This window comes from Sminthopsis crassicaudata, chromosome 4 (genome assembly GCF_048593235.1).
Source record: "Sminthopsis crassicaudata isolate SCR6 chromosome 4, ASM4859323v1, whole genome shotgun sequence".
Lineage (NCBI taxonomy): Eukaryota > Metazoa > Chordata > Mammalia > Dasyuromorphia > Dasyuridae > Sminthopsis > Sminthopsis crassicaudata.
In genome coordinates this window covers 255711952-255735576 of record NC_133620.1, presented here as the reverse complement: position 1 = coordinate 255735576, position 23625 = coordinate 255711952, and the positions used below count along the sequence as shown (strand labels likewise).

Genomic DNA, 23625 nt, shown 5'->3' with positions numbered 1-23625 from the left:
CATAAATCGAATATGTCTATTGATACACGCTATGTTCATCTCCCTCCTTTCTTTCTCTCAGATATAATAGGTTACCTTTGCCTCTTCATGAGATGTAGTACTACCACTTTACACTTTTTTATGATATAATCTCCTTTCCAGCTCTAGTTTCTAAGACAAATTGTACATATGTTCTTTACATATTGTTTTGACAGAAGTATAGTTCTCAAGATTTCTTTTTACCTTTTTAGAAATCTCTTGAGTTCTGTATTTGAAGATCAAACCTTTTATGTAGGTCTGGTTTTTTCATCAAAAATAGATGGAATTCATTTATTTCGTTAAATGTCCATCTTCTTCCCTGGAAAACGATGCTCATTCTTGCTGGGTAAGTTATTCTTGGCTGCATACCAAGTTCCTTAGCCTTTCGGAATATCATGTTCCAGGCGCTGCATTCTTTTAATGTGGATGCTGCTAGATCCTGGGTTATCCTTATTGTGGATCCTCCATATCTGAATTGTTTTTTTCTAGCAGCTTCCAATATCTTTTCCTTTGTCTGATGGTTCTTGAACTTGGCCACTATATTTCTTGGCATTTTGATTTTAGGGTCCCTTTCAGTAGGTGATCGATGAGTTTTTTCAATGTCTATTTTACCCTCTGTTTCCAGAATGTCTGGGCAGTTCTCTTTGATAATTTCCTCGAAAATGGTGTCCAAGCTCTTTTTTTCCTCCCATTTTTCAGGGAGTCCGATTATTCTCAAATTATCTCTCCTGGATCTGTTTTCCAGGTCTGTTGTCTTTCTGGTAAGGTACTTGACATTCTTTTCAATTGTTTCATTTCTCTGGTTTTGGTTGACTACCTCTTGGTTTCTCCTTGAGTCATTCATTTCCACTTGTTCCACTCTAATTTTCAATGATGTATTTTCTTCACTAACTTTTTTTATATCTCTTTGTAATTGTCCAATTGAGTTTTTATCTTCTATGGAATTTTTTTCCATTTTATCCATTTTATTTTTTAGAGAGCTAATTTCTTTTTGCAACTCACTAATCCTGTTTTCTTTGGAGTTGTTTACCTTTTCCAGCTCACTAATCCTGTTTTCCTTGGAGTTGTTTACCTTTTCCACCTCACTAATCTTGTTTCTCAATGATTTGATTTCTTTATCCACTCTGTCTTTGAATGCATGGGATGACTTCTCCAGGCTCTCTTGCCAAGCTTCCCTTTCCTTTTCCCATTTCTCTTCCAGCTCTCTTGTGAGAGCCTTTTTGATTTCCTCTATGAGGTTCTTTTGTATTGAGGAGCAGCTTATATCCCTCCCAGGGGATACATCTGGGGACAGTCTGTTCCTAGTCTCCTCAGCATTTGAAGTCTGCTCCCTCTCCACACAGAAGCTGTCAATGGTTAGAGCCCTTTTGAATTTTTTGTTCATTTTGTCAGAGTAGGAATCAAAGAAAACAAACTGACAAGAGAAACAATTGGTCTGTTTTGCCGGGGATGGGGCTGGATGGTATTAATGGGCTTCCTCTACAGACTGGGGGTAGGGCAGCAGAGAGCCACTAAAAGAACAGCAATGACTGTACTGAGTCTGCGCTCTGAGGCTCTGAGAATGCCCCGAGTCAGTCCAGGTGGGGGTTGGCGGTGGCCGGGCTCTGAGAGATGCTGACTTTCTGGGGTTTTAATCTTCACCTCCGGTGTTTACACCCTCTCCACCGCTCCTGGCTTGCTGCCAAGATGGAGCATCCACACTGGGGCAAAAGCCCTTTCACAGAAACGGCAGAGATCACACCCCTCCCGCTCAGGTCTGAGCTGTGTGAGCTGCCTGTCTTGCTCTGGCTGCCTGCCCTCAGTCTGTGCCCAGTCTGATTGGCCCTCCCCCGAGCAAACACAGACCTTTTCTGGTGACTTTCAAGGATGTCTTCTCTTGGTGATTATTTGTGGATTTTTTTCTGGGTCAAGCATTAAGTCAGATGCTTGTCATGAAGTAAGTTCTGAGAGAAAACGAGGGGCTCAAGCAGCTGTCTGCCTCCATGCTGCCATCTTGGCCAGAAGTCTGTTTTCTCATTTTTTAAAGGCTTGAGGTCTGCTCTTAATGCAAAGGACAAACAGCTATTTTAGTTTGCCCTAGAGCAATTCTGCTAATTGACTTCTGGTGCTGAGTAATCACATTTTTCAGAGGCTCAGTGATTTACAATTTGCCTTTTATAGAAAATCTGCTAAGTCACCCACCTGGAGCCAAGAGAGTAGGCTAAAAGGCTCACAGAAGATTCTCAGGTGTGTGGAAAATTCAATGTTCTGACTCCCTTCTCCAGGTCTGTGTCCCAGGCTCCCTCTGCTGTGATCTGGGCTCAGCAGACTGTCCCTCTGTCTGTTTGAAACAGACCTGTTCTGAAGTTCTTCCAAGGTATTTTCTTCTGGAAATGTGTTGTGTTCAAAATATGTGTGGGTTCTATGAATCAAAATAAATTTAGAGGCTTAATCTATTGCTGGTATGAGAGAAGATCAGAGGAGGTCACAGAAAGTCATGTCTGCTCTTCACCAACTTGGCTCTGCCTCTCGACTCCTGTTTTCCTTTCCTCTTTCCTTTCCTCTTTCCTTTCCTCTTTCCTTTCCTCTTTCCTTTCCTCTTTCCTTTCCTCTTTCCTTTCCTCTTTCCTTTCCTCTTTCCTTTCCTCTTTCCTTTCCTCTTTCCTTTCCTCTTTCCTTTCCTCTTTCTTTTCCCTTTCCTTTCCCTTCCTTTCCTTTCCTTTCCTTTCCTTTCCTTTCCTTCCTTTCCTTTCCTTTCCTTTCCTTTCCTTTCCTTTCCTTTCCTTTCCTTTCCTTTCCTTTCCTTTCCTTTCCTTTCCTTTCCTTTCCTTTCCTTTCCTTTCCTTTCCTTTCCTTTCCTTTCCTTTCCTTTCCTTTCCTTTCCTTTCCTTTCCTTTCCTTTCCTTTCCTTTCCTTTCCTTTCCTTTCCTTTCCTTTCCTTTCCTTTCCTTTCCTTTCCTTTCCTTTCCTTTCCTTTCCTTTCCTTTCCTTTCCTTTCCTTTCCTTTCCTTTCCTTTCCTTTCTTTCCTTTCCTTCTTCCCTTCCTTTCCTTTCCTTTCCTTTCCTTTCCTTTCCTTTCCCTTCCTTTTCCTTTCCTTTCCTTTCCTTTTCCTTTCCTTTCCTTTCCTTTCCTTTCCTTTCCTTTCCTTTCCTTTCCTTTCCTTTCCTTTCCCTTTCCTTTCCTTTCCTTTCCTTTCCTTTCCTTTCCTTCTTTCCTTTCCTTTCCTTTCCTTTCCTTTCCTTTCCTTTCCTTTCCTTTCCTTTCCTTTTCCTTTCCTTTCCTTTCCTTTCCTTTCCTTTCCTTTCCTTTCCTTTCCTTTCCTTTCCTTTCCTTTCCTTTCCTTTCCTTTCCTTTCCTTTCCTTTCCTTTCCTTTCCTTTCCTTTCTTTCCTTTCCTTTCCTTTCCTTTCCTTTCCTTTCCTTTCCTTTTCCTTTCCTTTCCTTTCCTTTCCTTTCCTTTCCTTTCCTTTCCTTTCCTTTCCTTTCCTTTCCTTTCCTTTCCTTTCCTTTCCTCCTTTCCTCCCTTCCTTCTTTTCTTTCTTTTCCTTTCTTTTCTTTCTTTTCTTTTCCTTTCTTTCTTTTCTTTTCCTTTCTTTCTTTTCTTTTCCTTTCTTTCTTTTCTTTCTTTTCTTTCTTTGTTTCTTTCCTTAGCTGAAGCATAATAGATTCTGTGCCAGCCTTTTACTTTTAGTCTCAATATATCACTGTGCTTTAGTTTTAGATCAGGTACAGTTAGGCTACCTTTATTTGATTTTTTTTTTCATTAGTTGACTTGAAATTCTTGACCTTTTGTTCTTCCAGATGGATTTTTTTTAAATTTTTTCTAGGTCATTAAAATAGTTTCACGGGAGTTTGATTGGCATAGCACTAAATAAAAAAGACTAGTTTAGGTAGTATTTCCATCTTTATTATATTCACTGGACCTATCCAAGAGCACTTAATATTTTTTCCAGTTGTTTATATCTGACCTTTTTTGTGTGGAAAGCGTTTTGTAGTTTTGCTCATATGGTTCCTGACTTTCCCTTGGCAGAAGATTCCCAAATATTTTATACTACCAACAATTATTTTAAATGGAATTTCTCTTTGTATCTCTTGCTGTTGGATTTTGGTGGTGATCTATAAAAATGTTGAGGATTTATGTGGATTTATTTTGTATCCTGCAACTTTGCTAAAGTTGTGGATTATTTCTAATAGCTTTTTAGTAGAATCCCTAGAGTTCTTTAAATATACCCTGCAAATAGTATATCTATCTATCTATCTATCTATCTATCTATCTATCTATCTATCTATCTATCTATCTCTATCTCAGAGAGGATACACAGAAGACAGAGAAATAGAGACAGAAACAGAGATCCTCCTGGTGGCTCTCATGCCTTTATCACTCCTCCACCTAAGATCAAGGATCATCTAGAGAACCTCCAGACAGCTAGTCTAATCATTATATCCCTCCCCTTTCCCTCAATTGAAATAGGTCTTTTTTGCCTCCTCAAGAGGAGTAATTTACCCAATTTTAACTCTATTTTCTTCTTCTTCCAGTAAATAACCATTTCTCCTTTAGTTCCTTTTTTTTTAATCATCACAATAAAATCAAATTATACTTACACCTTCTGAGTATACCCATAACAGAGATAAGGATCTCATGAGTTAAATATATCATCTTCCCACATAGAGATATAAGCATTTTAACTTTTAAAAGAAAGTGATTTTTTTCTTTTCTATTTTACCTTTTTATACTTCTTTTGACTTCTGCATCTGAAGATCAAATTTTCTATTAAGCTCTGATCTTTTCATCAGAAATAAATGAAATTCACCTGTTTAATTGAATTTCCACCTTTCCCCATGAAAGATAATGCTTAATTTTGCTGGATAGTTCTTTTGTCTTTTGTAATATCAGATTCCATGTCCTTCAATCTTTCAAAATGGAAGATACTATGTCCTGGCTAGTCCTGATTATGGCTCCTTGATATATGAATTCTTTCTTTCTGGCTGCTTGCAAAATTTTTCCTTGATTTGATGATTCTGAAATTTAGTTATGATGTTCCTTGGAATTTTCATTTTGGGGTTCTTTCAAGAGATTATCAGTGAATTGTTTTAATGGCTATTTTATTCTCTGGTTCCAGGACATCCAGAAAATTTTTTTTATGATTTCCTGAAAGATGATGTCTAGTCTCTTTCATCATGGCTTTCAGTATATACAATAATTCTTAGATTGTGTCTCCTAGATCTATTTTCCAGATCAGTTGTTTCTCCACTGAGATATTTTACATTGTCTTCTATTTTTTTCATTATTTTTTTAACTGATTCTTGAAATCTCATTGAGTCATTCACTTTCATTTGTTCAATTATAATTTTCAGTGGATTATTTTCTTCAATTAGCTTTTTAATCTCCTTTTGCATTTGGCCAATTAAAGTGTTTTATTCATCGCACTTTTTTTCCATTTCACAAATTCTCTTTTTCAATGAATTGATTTGTTTTTCATATCTGTTTTCTAAATAGTTATATATTCTTCCAGTTTCATCAAATCTATTTTGTTAGGAGTTATTTTCTTTTTCTATTTCATCAAATCAATTTTTAAGGAGTTTTCTTCAGAAATTTCTGCTTTTCCTTTTCCTTATCCTCTTGCAAAGATCTCATTTTCTTTCACCATTTTTCTTCTAATTCACTTTTAAGATTTTAAAAAATTATTTCAATAGAGACTTATGAAATGGGGACAATTTCATATCACCCTTTGAGGCTTCAACTGGAGCTGATTTGTTTTTAAGATCCTCAGTGGGAGGTCTGTTATACTCTTTCTCTACAAAACTGTCTTTGGTCAGTGTTCTTTTAGCTTTTTTGCTTTATTATTTTTTTTAAGTATAAGGTCTTTCCTTAAGGAAAGGGGTGACAGCAGTTTTAGTTTGCCCTGGCACCTGTGGTGCTGACTGACTTGTGGTGTTAGGTAGATGTGGTCTGGTACCACGTTCAGAAGTTTAGAGGTCCTCACTTTGCCTTTTGTATTTGCTTTGTGTGTTTTATAGCTAACTTGCTGATCTACTGGCTTGTAATCAAAATAAAGTAACCTAAGAGCTTCTCAGTAGATTCCCCATTGCATGTAAGCAGCCATGCCCCAACTCCCCTTCCCTACTTCCCTCCCAGCTTCTCTTCAGGTGGCCCCCACATTGAGTTCTTGGCTTGTCAGTTTCTCCTCCTGTTCAATTGAAATAGACATTTTATGAAGTTCTTCCCATTTTGTTGTACACCAAATATTTGTGGTTTCTGTCACTCCAAAGCATGTTCAGAGTCTTAATCTGCTGTTGATTTGAAGGAAGCTAGGAATAGGTCAAATAGAGGCATGTCTACTCTCCACCATTTTTGCTTTGAGTCCACTTGCAATTTATTGTGCAAAGTGATCTTCAGAATCTTCTTAAGGCAATTCAAATTCATTGGCAAGATATAGACTAAGACAACTGTAGATATCCCTGGTTTAAATGGAAGAGTTTGGCCTTTTTAAGGTAATGTAGAATTTGAGGCAAAGAATCTCCTTTTTCATATGTATGTAAAAATAGTTAAATGGTATGGGCAGTATATACAGGTCAAAGGAAGGCTTATTCCACTTGACACTCTGGCAGTAATTATTTTTTTTTCTTTCTGTATCAATTTTGGCTGCTAGCAAGTGAAGAGGAGTAAATCATAGTATAGTGAATTATAAAGAATATTGAACATCAACTTTCCCACACTACAGTTTAAAAAATAGAAATTGAAGCTGAGCAAGTGAAATGGGATGGTTTGCCCAAAATTATATAGATAATAAATAACAGAGCCTTGATTTGAAACTTGTTCTTAAGTCTTCAATTGCAATACTCTACAAATGCAACATTACAACACAAATTGAGCACTGAAAGGCATAATTTTGGACCTTCAGGCCCAATGTAAAAGAAATTGGCCTGAATGTAATGAAAAGGGTAAGGATTTAATAAATTAATGAATCAGGCATGTATGGATAATCTACTATGAGAAAAGCAGTGTGCTAATCACTGATTCCAGAAAGACATAAAACAAAAAAGTCATTATTTTGCTGAATTTATATATTAATGAAATTTTAATTTGACCCATAATTCCTTGCATGAGTTTTCAAATTTATGTTTTACTGTCATCAGATGAATTACCACTAGAGAATGATTTGATAAAAGAAGTGCTGAGAAAATGTCTTGTGGTGTTGTGGCTTTCATTAGGTTTCTATCTTGTTGGTATGGTTGGTTGCCTTGAATGGCTAGTTATTCATCTCCATAAAATATCCTTTTCTTGACAAAGATACTACAGCTTAAACAATTATTTTCCATGCACATAATACATTATAATTTTTCAGTCTTTTTATAACCATTTCCTGTATGGTTTTACACAGATGTTGATTTTTACTAACTAACCTCAAAATTACCAAAGAAATTTTACTGAAACTGAAGCAGCCGCCTCTACTATTTAATCATATCACACCCACCAAAATCATTTTTTTCTTCACTTTCAACAATTAAGTGCTGATGTATAAACTTGTTTTCTTTTTCAAGTAAATGACTTCTTTTTTTAAAGTCCTTTCTAGGTGAAAACAGAGAAAGAAAATTGTAGACCAATTTCCCTAATGAATATTGATGTAAAATTTTTAAATAAAATATTAGCAAAGAGATTACAGAAAGTTATCCTCAGGATAATACATCATAACCAAGTAGGGTTTATATCAGGAATGCAGGGTGGGTTCAATATTAGGAAAACTATTAGCATAATTGACTGTATCAATAACCGAATTAACAAAAAAACGTGATTATCTCAATACATATAGAAAAAGCATTTGAAGAAACCTAACACTCATTCCTATTAAAAACACTAGAGAGTATAGTAAATGGAGGTTTTTTTTTTTTTTTTTTTTTTTTTTTTTTTTTTTTTTTTCTGAAGCTGGGATTAAGTGACTTGCCCAGGGTCACACAGCTAGGAAATGTTAAGTGTCTGAGACCAGATTTGAACTCGGGTCCTCCTGAATTCAAGGCTGGTGCTCTATCCACTGCACCACATAACTACCCCTGGAGTTTTTCTTAAAATGATCAGTAGCATCTATTAAAAACCATCAGCAAGGGGGCAGAGCCAAGATGGCGGAGAAGAAACACACAACTCTGTGTAAAAGGTTGGAGCAGAATCTATTATGCTTCAGGTAAAGCCAAAAAAGCAGGGGTAGCTATCCTTATCTCAGATCAAGCAAAAGCAGAAGTTGATCTAATTAAAAGAGATAAGGAAGGAAACTATATACTGCTGAAAGGTAGCATAAATAATGAAGCCATATCGATACTAAACATATATGCACCAAGTGGAATAGCATCTAACTTTCTAAAGGAAAAGTTAAGGGAATTGCAAGAAGAAATAGACAGTAAAACTATAATAGTGGGAGATCTCAACCTTGCACTCTCAGATTTAGACAAATCAAACCACAAAACAAACAAGAAAGAAATTAAAAAAGTAAATAGAACATTAGAAAAACTAGGTATGATAGACCTTTGGAGAAAACTGAATGGCAATAGAAAGGAATATACTTTCTTCTCAGCAGTTCATGGATCCTATACAAAAATTGACCATATATTAGGACATAAAGATCTCAAATTTAAATGTAGGAAGGCAGAAATAATAAATACCTTCTTCTCAGACCACAATGCAATAAAAGCTACATTCAGTAAAAAGTTAGGGATAAATAGACCAAAAAGTAATTGGAAACTGAATAATCTCATCTTAAAGAATGACTGGGTGAAAGAGCAAATTATACAAACAATTAATAATTTCACCTAAGATAATGACAATGATGAGACATCATACCAAAATCTGTGGGATGCAGCTAAAGCAGTAATAAGGGGAAATTTTATATCTTTAGAGGCTTATTTGAAGAAAATAGAGAAAGAGAAGATTAACGAATTGGGCTTGCAACTTAAAAACCTAGAAAAAGACCAAATTAAAAACCCCCAACCAAATATTAAACTTGAAATACAAAAATTAAAAGGAGAAATCAATAATATTGAAAGTAAAAAAAAACTATTGAATTAATAAATGAAACCAAGAGTTGGTTTTATGAAAAAGCCAATAAAATAGATAAACCTTTGGTAAATCTGATCAGAAAAAAGAAAGAGGAAAATCAAATTGTTAGTCTTACAAATGAAAAGGGGGATCTTTCCACCAATGAAGAGGAAATTAGAGAAATAATAAGGAGTTACTTTGCCTAACTTTATGCCAATAAATTTGATAACTTAAGTGAAATGGATGACTTCCTCCAAAATTATAGGCTTCCTAGATTAACAGAGGAGGAAATAAATTGCTTAAATAGTCCCATTTCAGAAAAAGAAATAGAACAAGCTATTAATCAACTCCCCAGGAAAAAATCCCCAGGACCAGATGGATTCACATGTGAATTCTACCAAACATTTAAAGAACAATTAGCCCCAATGTTATATAAATTATTTGAAAAAATAAGGGATGAAGGAGTCCTACCAAATTCCTTTTGTGACACAGACATGGTACTGATACCTAAACCAGGTCGATCGAAAACTGAGAAAGAAAACTATAGACCAATTTCCTTAATGAATATTGATGCTAAAATCTTAAATAAGATATTAGCAAAAAGAATTAAGGAAATCATCTCCAGGATAATACACTATGATCAAGTAGGATTTATTCCAGGAATGCAGGGCTGGTTTAATATTAGGAAAACTATTAATATAATTGACCATATTAATAATCAAATTAATAAGAACCATATGATCATCTCAATAGATGCAGAAAAAGCATTTGACAAAATCCAACATCCATTCCTATTAAAAACGCTTGAGAGTATAGGAATAAATGGACTATTCCTTAGAATAATCAGGAGCATATATTTAAGACCGTCAGTAAGCATAATATGCAATAGAAATAAACTACAACCTTTCCCAGTAAGATCAGGAGTGAAACAAGGTTGCCCACTATCACCATTACTATTCAATATAGTACTAGAAACTCTAGCCTTGGCAATAAGAGCCAAGAAAGACATCCAAGGAATTAGAGTAGGAAATGAAGAAATCAAATTGTCACTCTTTGCAGATGACATGATGGTATACTTTGAGAACCCCAAAGACTCTGCTAAAAAGCTACGAGAAATAATTCAAAATTTCAGCAAAGTGGCAGGATACAAAATAAATCCACATAAATCCTCAGCATTTTTATATATCACTAACAAAATGCAACAGCAAGAGATACAAAGAGAAATTCCATTCCAAACAAATGTTGAGAGTATAAAGTATTTGGGAATCCATCTACCAAAGAAAGTCAGGAATTATATGAGAAAAATTACAAAACACTTGCCACAAAAATAAAGTCAGATTTAAATAATTGGAAAGACATTCAGTGCTCTTGGATAGGCCGAGCGAATATAATAAAGATGACAATACTCCCCTAACTAATCTATTTATTTAGTGCTATACCAATCAGACTCCCAAGAAACTATTTCAATGACCTAGAAAAAAAAAAAAACAAAATTCATATGGAAGAATAAAAGGTCGAGAATTGAAAGGGATCTAATGAAAAAAAAACTCAGAGGCAGGTGGTCTAAGTGTACCTGATCTAAAGCTATTATTATATAGCAGCATTCACCAAAACCATTTGGTATTGGCTAAGAAATAGACCGGTAGATCAGTGGAACAGATTAGATACAAAGGACAAAAAAGGGTACATTTATAGCAACCTAATCTTTGACAAACCCAAAGATACCAACATTAGGGATAAAAATTCATTATTCGGAAAAAACTGTTGGGAAAACTGGAAATTAATATGGCAGAAATTAGATATGGATCCACACTTAACACCATATATCAAGATAAGATCAAAATGGGTCCATGATTTAGGCATAAAGAGGGAGATAATAAATAGATTAGAGGAACAGAGGATAGTCTACCTCTCAGACCTCTGGAGGAGGAAGGAATTTATGACCAGAGGAGAACTAGAGATCATTATTGATCACAAAATAGAAGATTTCGATTACATCAAACTAAAAAGTTTCTGTACAAATAATACTAATGCAAACAAGATTAGAAGGGAAGTAACACACTGGGAAAATATTTTTTAAAGCAAAGGTTCTGACAAAGATCTCATTTCCAAAATATATAGAGAACTGACCCTAATTTATAAGAAACCGAACCATTCTCCAACTGATAAATGGTCAAAGGATATGAACAGACAATTCTCAGATGAAGAAATTGAAACTATATCCACTCACATGAAAGAGTGTTCCAAATCACTACTGATTAGGGAAATGCAAATTAAGACAACTCTGAGATATCATTACACACCTGTCAGATTGGCTAAGATGACAGGAACAAATAATGATGAATGTTGGAGAGGATGTGGGAAAACTGGGACACTAATACATTGCTGGTGGAGTTGTGAAAGAATCCAGCCATTCTGGAGAGCAATTTGGAACTATGCCCAAAAAGTTATCAAACTGTGCATACCCTTTGACCCAGCAGTGCTACTACTGGGCTTATATCCCAAAGAAATACTAAAGAGCAGAAAGAGACATATATGTGCCAAAATGTTTGTGGCAGCTCTTTTTGTTGTAGCTAGAAACTGGAAGATGAATGGATGTCCATCAGTTGGAGAATGGTTGGGCAAATTATGGTATATGAAGGTTATGGAATATTATTGCTCTGTAAGAAATGACCAGCAGGAGGAATACAGAGAGGCTTGGAGAGACTTACATCAACTGATGCTGAGTGAAATGAGCAGAACCAGAAGATCACTATACACTTCAACAACAATACTGTATGAGGATGTATTCTGATGGAAGTGGAAATCTTCAACATAAAGAAGAGCCAAGTCACTTCCAGTTGATCAATGATGGACAGAGGTAGCTACACCCAGAGAAGAAACACTGGGAAATGAATGTAAATTGTTAGCACTAATATCTGTCTGCCCAGGTTACATGTACCTTTGGAATCTAATGCTTATTGTGCAACAAGAAAATGGTATTTACACACATGTATTGTATCTAGGTTATATTGTAACACAAGTAAAATGTATGGGATTGCCTGTCATCGGGGGGAGGGAGTAGAGGGAGGGGGAGATAATTTGGAAAAATGAATACAAGGGATAATATTATAAAAAAATATATAATAAAAATTATTAAAAAAAACCATCAGCAAGCATCATATATAATGGGCATAAACTAGAACCATTCCCAATAAGATCAGGGATGAAACAAAATTGCCCACTATCACCTTTACTATTCAATATTATATTTGAAATATTAGCTTTGGCAATAAAAGAAGAAAAAGAGATTAAAGGAATTTGAGTAGGTAATGAGGATACCAAATTATCACTCTTTGCAGATAATATGATGGCATACCTAGAGAAATCTAGAGAATCATGTAAAAAACCACTAGAAACAATTCACAACTTTAGCAAAGTTGCAGGATACACAATAAATCTACATAAATCATCAGCATTTTTACATATTACTAATAAAGCCCAACAGCAAAAGATACAAAGAGAAATTCCATTTAAAATAACTTTCAATAATATAAAATATTTGGGAGTCTTAACTGCCAAGGCAAAATCAGGAACTATATGAACACAACTACAAAACACTTTCCACACAAATGAAGTCTGATTTAACCAATTGGAAAAGTGGTCATAGGTAGGTTGAGTGAATGTTATAAAAATGAGAATTCTACCTAAATGAATGTAACTTATTCAGTGCCATACAAATCAAACTCCCAAGAAATTATTTTACAGATATAGAAAAAAAAATAACAACAAAATTCATGCAGAAAAACAAAAGATCAAGAATTTCAAGTCTTGAATGAAATGAAAAAAAAATTGCAAATGAAGATGGCCCCACTCTGCCAGACTGAAAACTATATTACAAAGCAGTGGTCAATAAACCATTTGGTACTGACTAAGAAACAGAGTAGACTATCAGTGGTTGGCTTTGCAGGGCAAAATAGTCAATGACTAAAGTAATCTAGTGTTTGACAAACCCATAGTTCCCAGCTTTTGATATATGAACTCACTATTTAACAAAAACTGGGAAAATTGGAAAGTAGTATGACAGGAACTAGGCATTGATTGTTGCTTAAGATCATATACTAACTAAGACAAGGTAAAAATGTGTTTGTGATTTAAACACAAAGAATGATATTGTAAGTAAATTAGAAGAACAAAGGATAATTTACCTCTCACATCTGTGGAAAAGAGATGAATTTGTGACCAAAGAAGAAATGAAGTTCATTATTGAACACAAAAAAATAATTTTGATTATATTAAATTTAAAAAATCTTGTATAAACAAGATAAATGAAAATAAGATTAGAGGGGAAGCAATAAATTGTGAAAACATTTTTTCTGTTCAAGGATGTTAATAAAGACCTCATTTTTAAAATAGAGGATTGAATCAAATTTATAAGAATTCACAGCATTTTCTAATTGATAAATGGTCAAAGCATATGAACAGACAATTTTCAGATGAAGAAATTGAAACCCTTTCTACTCATATGAAAAATTGCTCTAAATCACTATTGATCAGAGAAATACAAATTAAGACAACTCTGAGGTACCCCTAGATAACTCTCAGATTGGCTAAATTGACAGGAAAAGATAATGTTGAATGTGGGAGATGTGGGAAAACTGGGACATTAATACATTGCTGGTGGAGTTGTGAACTGATCCAACCATTTTGAAGAGCAATTTGGAACTAAGTCTAAAGGCCCATCAAACTGTGCATACCCTTTGGGTATGTGTGATCCAGCAGTGTTTCTACTTATATACCAAAAAGATCTTAAAGGAGAGAAAGAGATCCACATGTGCAAAAATATTTGCACTTTTTATAGTGGCAAGAAACTGGGAACTGATTGGATGCCCATCAGGTTGGAGAATGGATGACTAAGTTATGGAATATTATTGTTCTATAAGAAATGCTCAGAGGATGATTTCAGAAATGCCCAAAGAGAGTTACATAAATATATATCAAGAGAAATGAGCAGAACCAGGAGATAATTGCTCCTGGCAACAACTAGATTATATGATTATCGATTGTAATGAATATGGCTCTTTGAGTATGTATCACAACATAGCATTTTAACTCTTTTTGTTGCTGTCTGCTCACATTTTATTTTATTTCTCATTTTTTTATTCTTTTGGATCTTATTTTTTTGTGCAGCAAAATAATTGTAAAATATGTATGCATATATTGGATTTAACATATTTTTACCATACTTCACATATTTTGGATAACTTGCCATATAGAAGACGGGATGGGGAAAACAGGCAGAAAAAGTGGAACACCAAGTTTTGCAAGGGTCAGTGTTGAGAAATTATCCATGCATATGTTCTGAAAATTAAAAAAAAAAGAAATTTCTGTTTTAAAAAAATCCTCAGCCCCCATGGAGACCTATTATTCTTAAATTTAACTCACTCTTGCTCTACTTATGGGATAGCACTATTTTTGTTTTTGTAGCACTATTATTAAGAAATGAAGAGGGAAGGGAAATAGGTATTAATTTTTAATTAATAGGCATTAATTTTTTGAAAGAGAAATGCATAGCTGCATGAATAGAAGTTCATGAAAGAGAAGCATAGCTGCAAGGAAAGGAATCACCAAGCTCATTAGGGCTGTTGCCAGAATACTATTCCAGGTGACTTGGCTTTTATTTTTGTTGGAGTACAAATTGCTTTGGTAGTCAGGATATTAGACTTTTGGAGAATTTTCTAAAATCAGTAATGTGAACCTTAATGATGTGCAATTAGTATGCCTTGTATCCTTCAGGACCAAAGAATATATTTTAATGGCTATTACATATGATCCAGAAGCAAAATAAAATGTAGATAACTGGTCTAGATTTTTTGCCCACATTGGCCACTAGACAGTAGCATTACTTTGGAGATTTTGCTTTTGCTTTCATTATAATAAAAAATCATCCTGTCACAAAATCAGAGAGATACAAAATACATAGCTATTAATGGACATGAAACACATCCATACAAATATTAATCATGTATATATCTTTGCGTGTGACTACATATGTGTATATGTGTGCATGTGCATAAATGTTTATATCTATTATATATCATGAAATAGTAAATAAAAATTTGATTCTTTTCTATGCCCAGGATCTATATAAGGCCTATGAAAACATTTTGTGTGAGCTTCTCAAAGCCACTGAAAGAGGAACTTGAAATTTAACAACTATAGGAGCTTTTTTTCATAGCAACATAAATTTATATTAAGTTAATCATAATAATGTCATAAATTTTGAAGAACAAGAAAGGAATGTACATTACAGGATAACTAGGACACATATGAGTACATGATGGGACAGACATATATATATCCTTATTGGCCTGCCAATCATTGTGTATAAGTGACTGAGAGGACAGTCAGTGCCAACTAAAGTGGGAGTGTATACATTGAGAAAGTGTAAATACACTATGATGAAACTATGGAGATGTAGTGATGATGAAACAAGAAAGAACTGAATCATCTTATTCTTGATTCAAGAGATTTAATGATATGCTACTACATCACATACAAAGGAAGTCTCTGTGAACTGTCTTTGCATCTCAACAACGTGATGTAAGCAGTAATGCAATTTATAAAGTTTGTCAAAAACAAGATTTAAGAGCTTTAAGAGATTTTAAAAGGGGTTAAGTAATTACTGATTGATCTGATTTGGAGTACAGTGATCTTATTTATCACTGTGAAGTGTTATGGCTGAATGATGAGAACATTCTCATGAGGTTTTGCAAACTGCAGGATGAAGCCAAGCAGTTCATGGAGATGAAGGGAAAACCTTCCAGGAAATTCAATGATAGAAAGTTACTATGTGATATAGCATTCATGGTTGAAGTACCAAACACCTCTCAGAGTTGAATTTAAAACTGCAAGACCCCAAAGATCCTTTTAAATATGAATCATTTGAAGTTCAATTAAGACTGTAGAAAGTACAACTTAAAAGGAATAACACAGTTCATTTCCCCACTCTGAAAAGACAAAATCCTCTACGATATTTGAATATTCTGTTGAATGTGTGAAACTAGTTGAGGAATTTAATGAAATATTTAAAAATGAAACTTAAGCAAATGGAATTGAACATCTTTGCTATACCATTCAATGTAGAACCAGCTGATATGCTTGATAACCTACAATATGAAATCATTCAGCTGTAACACAATAATGGGTTGAAAGCTAGGTAAAACTACCTCTTGAGTTCTATAAATTTTACATAATTTGCCACTTTGAGGAAACATGCATTGAAATATGCACTTGTATTTGGAACAACTAACTTCTGCAAGCAGTTTTTTTTTTTCAAAATTTAACATTGCAAATGTTAACTGTGCTGCAGACTGATCAACACAAATCTGGACAAGCAGTTGTGAATAGCAAGAGCATCAATACCAGCTAATATCACATGCCTTACAAAAATAGAAGCAGTTGCAGTCATCAAATTATGGATGAGTTAATTACATTTTTTGACCAAATATAGCAGACTACTTTTTAAGTTGATAACTTTGTATGTATTGTGAATGATGTTACAAATATTCAAATGGCTCTTGGCAAAAAAAAAAAGAAGAAGAAGAAAGAAAGAAAGGAAGGAAGGAAGAAAGGAAGAAAGGAAGAAAGGAAGAAAGGAAGAAAAAGAAATAAAAAGATTCCCCACCCTCTTTAATGGGGGATATAAGTATAACAAAGTATAGCAAAAATATAAATTACAACATGGTTAAATATAAAGTATTTTGGCAAGGAAGACTATTAGGTGGAGAAATCATGAAAGATTTAAGAGAGAAGATGGTCTTTGGACTGCATCTTAAAGAAGAAGGAAGCTAGGAGGACAAGGCAAGGGATGAGGATATTCTCGGCATATTTAGAAATCAATATAAAGACACTAAGAAAGGTAACAGTATGATGAATGAAGAACAGAAAAAAAGTCAGTTTGGCTGGATCATACAGTGAAAGAGGGAATAATGTCCAGTAAGAGTGTAAAGGAGGGGATGAGGATAGGTTGTATAGTATTTTAAATTTAAATATGTTTAAATTTTATCTTAGAAGCAAGGGGAAATCACTGAAATTAATAGAGTAGGAGGGTCATATGATCAAATTTAAACTTAAGGAAAATTAGAAGTAACATGAGTAGGGTAAAAAAGTAAAAAAGTGCAAGAGATACTTGAGACAACTTTATAAGAAAGAGGGGATGAAGGCCTGAATAAAGGTGGCATCTGTATGAAGAGAAGGAAGCAATGCAAATGATATTATGAAAACTTAAATGTCAATATTTGGCAACTTCTTAGATGTGTGCTGTCAGAAAATTCTATTATACTACAGCTGAAGTTACAAGTCTGGGAATTAAGAGAAAAGCTGATGTCTCTAACAAAAAAGGAAAAATTGGAAGAAGAATGAATTTTGGTGGAAAGATAATAAATTCAAATATGAATATGTGAAGTTCAAGTTGCCTCCAGAATATGTTTTGAAATACCCAAAATACAATAATTGTTGATTTAAGGCTAAAGATAGTGGAAGAGACTGGAGTAGGATATATATGTATATGTGTTGATGTAGAAACAAATGCACACATATATTTATATATGCATGTGAATTATATAAACATCTGATGTAGAAATAAATGTAAATTGAGAGGCATTACAATATTTTGGAAACATCACCTCTATCATAATAGCCTTGCAATATCTTGATTTTCTAATATGAAATATGAGGCTGGGAATATTACCTATTTTATAGGGCTTTTGTGAATAAAGATCTTTGCAAAACTTAAATGCTGGAGAAATATGGCAATTATTATTATAAAGAGAATTATACATATACCAATATATAAATGATGGGAGAACTCTTCATTTGACTTTTAAAACAAAATTCTCTATTATTAGCATAACAAATGAAAATTTAAAATATTTTCATGGTTCAAGGGAACATCTTATTTGATGAATGAGGATCAAGAACCAAAGTGTGAATATTACTTTTCGCCTATTATGATAATAAGATTAGTTAGTTTTACTTTCATAGGAAGTCAGATTTGATGGAAGACTCTTAGATGTCTTCTGGTTTAATAGCCTCATTTTACAGATGAAGAAATTGAATCCTAGAGTAGATGATTGATTCACTGAAAGTGTTAAGTGTTTAATTGAACTGAGATAAGAAAAACATAAATTAAGAGCTAGAACTCACTTCTAGGGTCATGCAGTCCAAATCCATGAGGAAACTTAGTTACAGAGAGATTGTGTTTGGGCCAAGGCCATCAGATCGTACCAGGTCCTCAGAGTCTAAATCCTAATATATTCCATAATAGTAGTTTATGTCATAGGTATTATCTTAATTCAACATTCTAGAGACATTCATAATTTCCCTCTATAGCTCTACCCAATGGCTTAGGATAGCATGATGCAAGTCTTATATATTTTTTCCTTCAAAAAGAAGCCCATAGAATCAGCATCTTCCTTGTTCTCCCTCACCAATTTTTGTCATCAGCACCACCAAAAATAGCAGCACTAGATCTGAAACTGCTGTAAGCTACCCCAAAGACTTCTGAGGAGCAAACTGCCAATGAAATATGCAAGCTGCATGGTTCTTTCAAAGGAGCTTACCATATGTTACACAATGAACTTGAATTTTGAAGCAATCTTTCTGCTGCCATTTCACTTCCTGATGTGCCTAAATAGTTTATTTTAATTAAAAATGGTATAATATTTTGCTTTGTATTTTTATATTTTTCTTTACATTTTCCTCCCTACTATTCTCCAGGACTGACTCCTTCTCTCCATAAAACAAACTTAAAAGATCTGATAATTGATAAGATGATGAGAGGCACATCCTCACATAAATAGAAAACAACCAGAGTTGTATATTAGCTTTGTCAAGAATGTGGATGAGTAGTAAATGAAACAAAGAATATAAGGACTCTGATGAAGGAATTACTACTATTAATTATATCATGTTTTTGTTTTTGTATTTTTATCTCTGCTTATAGACTACTTGAATGGTTTTACTCTTAAGAAACAAAAGGGAAACATACAAACAAAATAATTAAAGGAAAAAAAAAACTTGTTAAACTCTTAGATTTCAGGGCTTAAGATTGCATTATGCTATCAACTACCTAAGATTTTTCTTTCCTTAATTATCATTTTTCTTGCTAAAACCTGATGACATTAAGAGTTTTATGGCTGCCTCCACAAGTCAGAATTGACCAGATATTTGATTTTTTCCTACTAATGCTTTAAATTGCAATCATACTTTCTTTGATTATCCAGACAAGTAACGAAAGAGAAGGGTAGCTGAAATAAAGTATAATAATTGTGAGACTATAAATCACTTTTAGGTATTATTTTTAAAAAATTCTCATAATGCTTTTAACACTGTTTTTGGCACAATATAAGTATATGCAGAATATCTGCTAACTGGTTCATTTTAGCATGAAATATTCTGACAATTTCTCAAGGATTCATTTTTCCCCCTTAGGAAATGGTACAATTTTAGATTTTTTTTGTAAAAGCAAGGCATTACCCTAGCACTCTCTCTCAAGGGGGTTCAGCAAGTTCTTATTTTATACTTTAGCACAACAGAATATTTTATTTCAGCATGACCTAAATGCAAAGGAAGTGATAATTTTTGAATATAGATATCAGAATTATAGTGGTATAAAAAGGCAGATGAGGCTAGAACACATGTCACTAGAAGTGGATTGAACACAGAGATCTAAACTTTATTCAGCATAAGTGATTTATTTTACCAATCCATCTTTTCATAATTCCTCATAGGATATTATGTTGATTGTTTTGTCTGTTTGCTTTCTAAGAAACATATTATATCATCATGAACTATAGTTTTTTAATGGCTTATTTGATATTCCATTACATTGCAGAAAGTGAAAATCCAATCATTAAAATCATAGCCAACTGGAATGTAAACCAAGTACAAGATAATTAGCTATAGTAGGGTTAGAAGAAATGAGATAATAGCAAATTACACGTAATATAATTTCAATAAAACAGTTTTTTTTAACATGCCAGATAAGCAAATATTTATTCATACACATAATGTATTCTTAGAGAGACAAGAACTACAATTCATATATTACAAACTTAATACAACTCCCAAATTAATTTTTATAATCCCAGAGATGTCACATTTCTATTTATATAAAGGAAGAAAGGGATATTCCCAATTCTATTTTTGGGATACATGAAAGAATTGGTACTTTCTCATTCCATGAGTAGAAAATGAAGCATAAAGTGATATACAACAGAATATTAAGGAATGATTACAAGGTGTTGCTATGTAATAATTTTTCATTAATTATTAAACAAAGGGTGGCCAATGGGATGAGCAAAGGTACTATCACCACTTGAATAAGCCTTAGTAGAAGTGAGAAGGTGGTAAAAATGACAAAGAAGTAATCCATAACTAAAATATGTATAAGAATAGAATAACCAAGAAACCATATAAATTGAAACTTTACTCAACAAACATCCTTCTTCCCAAATTACATATGGATGACTGCTGACTAAATTTTAAATTGATTTGTTTCTGTGCATTGCCTTGGTATAATTTCAAATCCATATTTTTTGTAATAAAAATAAAATGTTTACTGTAGGATATGTCCATCTCTTTAATGACAACTGAATAGGGAAAAACAAACAAAAAAACTTTACCTCAATTCCATTTCATTTACTAATGATTCAAGGTAAAAAAAAAATCACTAAATTCCTTTTAAGTTGATCTATAATAAAAATAAATATTTCAATACTATGATTAAAGATGAGTTTTTAAAATGAATTATAATTTCTGAAAATGTTAATAAGAGAAAAATTTCTCGAGATAAGCTATTTATTGAAGGGTTTGAATTAAATAGAAGCAACAGAAAGATCTATTACTTCGTGAATCAGTATAATGAGGGAAAAAATAGATACTATATAGAGAAATCTATACACGTTGTCATATTTCCTGGATTAATTTTGGCAGGGGGGGGTGTCAAGGAGGTGTCATGTTGGCTCAAGTATTTCAAGAAATAAGTCAGTTTCTTTTGGATTTGTACATAGGTGGGAAAAATATTTTAGATGAGAAGGCCAAAGTGAAATAAAACAAAGACATGAAATTGGGAGAAGGCTACAATGGAAATGATTGTGTGATATATAATTTCTATTTAGGGCATTAGAGAAAATGAATATTAGGAGAAACACTGCAGAAAATAGAAAAAAAGGACAAAAGGATCCAGTTGTAATCTATACACAGAACAAGAGAAAGTGGAGGTGAAGATATCTGGGGAAGTGGGACAAAGGAGGTATTAGAGAGCACAGAAACTAGGCTCAGAAGGAAGAATGAGAGACTGAAAGTGAGAAGCTCACAGCAGCAATGTAAATTTGGCATTCCACATGACATTTAATCTTCTGTAGGTGCTAAATAACAAAACCCAAAGTTCAGTACCTTTGCTTTATCTCTCATTGATCCTTTCCCCAGGATAGACATTTTAGCACCTGTTTCTTCCTGTAGCCTCTTCAAGGAGTTTCCTCTTGGTCCAAGCAATTTCCCCACAAAATTGAACTAGGAAACAAAATCAATAAAATGTCTGTTTTAAGATGGAGTAAAGAGAAAATGTGCAGTAAGAATTTTTTTTAAAAAGCTCTACATCATTGTGAAGATACTTATTTTGTTAGGGAGGTTATTTGATCTTTTCAAGTCTCTGAGTTCTATTCAGTAAAACAACTTTCTCTGCATTAAATGGTATCCTTGTAATATGATGGAGCAAATTAAAAAAAAAGATCAATTTCTTTCTCAAAGGGAGAAATGGATATTTACAAATTATAAATTAAAAATATTTTAAGGGCAAAATGGAATTATAAGAAAATATGGAGCATACTTAAATATTTGGTTAAACTTTTCATCAAAATAGATTTATTATACTAATAATATAACAAAACCTAAAACTAAAAATGTTTTAAATTATACAGCATGCAGAAAACAAAATGAAATAAGTTCTTATAGACTAATTTAATATTAATACAATTCCTTGATAGTGCATTTTATATTAATATTTTCACAGAATGTGAAGATCAGGACAATGCCTAATTTGATAAAATGCATTTTATCAAAGCTGTTGACAAAGTCCATATCAGATAGCTATCAAGTATATCTATCATGAAATCATTATGGATAAAATATAGATAAAAAGAGATAAGAAAAAATAAAAAAGAGATAAGAAAACTGAAGACAAGAGAAACTTATTGTTTCCCTTGTCACAAAATTAGTAAATATCAATATCAAAATTGAAATGAAATTCTTTTAATTCCAAGTCTTGTAGTCTCCTCTATATAACTGACCAATCAGTTCTAAAGTTCTACATTTGGTTTAATAAACTGCAAAAATAAAATATATTGGAAGCATGGCTAGACAACTTTATATGAAATAATAAGAAGACTTTAAAACTTGTATTCATAAAAAGATGGAAATGTTTCAGATATGCATCTAGTAATGAATTTTGTTTCTGCCATCCAATGGTAAGTCTGCTTAAATTTATGAGAAGTAGATTTTTTTTTCATATGTGTGTATCATCACAGAGTGATGAAGTTTTCCATTATAGCAAATCACAAAGATGGCTTAATAAATCATACAGGGACATTTGTTGGTAGGGTAGGCTATACTATGGAAAACAAAATTCTTCAAAGTTAGTATAAAATGAAATTAGATATGCTTTTATATTATGTTATACTGATATTTTTATGCAATTTAGAATGTCTGATATTGTGGAATGCACAGGAATATCATGTATAATTGGTTAAGTAGTTTTTTTTTTTTTTTTCATCACTCCTATAGGGGAAAAAAGTTGGTTGTCAGTCTTCTGATTGGAAATATCATTTTCTATTTTCATTCTTTTTTGTTTGTTTTAAAATCTGATTCGTCATAGCTTGACTTACAACTAACTGCCTTTTAGGAACACACCCCACAAGTTTTAATTGTCTGGACCCAAGACAAACAAATAATTGTTAGGTTCTTACTAAGTGCTAATGAGATAATGAGATATTAGGTTCTTACTAAGTGCTAAGTGGGTACTTAACAATTTTCTAGTTCCAGCCTTTACTGGGAGTTTAACCCCTTCAAACTCTGGGGAGGAGCTTGCATGCTTAGGAGGAGCAAGTTCATTGGTTGAAGTATTTTTTCCCAGAAGCCCTTGCGTTATCCCAGGCCCATTCTCTGGGAGGATAAAAGAGGGTGGCACTCAAGAGATTGAGAGTCTTGTCTGGACCAGACTTGAGGCGGCTCTCTGCAGGAAGGGAAGTCACTACTCTGGACCAGAGTTGACCGCAACTGTCTGGAGACAAAGGCTCTCTATAGGAAGAAGAATCTGTCCAAGAGATTTGAGTTGAAACAGCAGATCTCCTCCCAGAGAGCAATTGGCAGTCTCTGGAGAAAACAGAACTTTACACTTGCAATTTATAATTCAATCTTATCAATATTTATGCACAGATCTACAGTTTGGAACCTAAGTAACATTATCAAGCATGAAACCCTACATAGTACAAGTTTCTTTGTTTTAAAGAGAGAGGTATCCTTTCCTTTTATTTTTCTTCCAAGCCATAACTACTCTTGGAATT

The 23625-nt window shown here is 33.5% G+C and overlaps 1 protein-coding gene across 4 annotated transcripts in view; it reads right to left on the bottom strand.

Annotated features, from left to right (window-relative positions):
• KHDRBS2 (KH RNA binding domain containing, signal transduction associated 2) overlaps positions 1 to 23625 on the bottom strand; it is a 977363-nt gene that overhangs the window by 580774 nt on the left and 372964 nt on the right. For all 4 annotated transcript variants that reach the window (XR_012489268.1, XR_012489266.1, XR_012489267.1 and 1 more), the window contains exon 4: positions 21461 to 21577. Coding sequence is in view for 1 of the 4 variants with exons in the window: in XM_074310599.1 (XP_074166700.1) it covers positions 21461 to 21577 (117 nt within the window). In the remaining 3 variants the exon portion in view is untranslated. The remainder of the gene's footprint in view (positions 1 to 21460; positions 21578 to 23625) is intronic.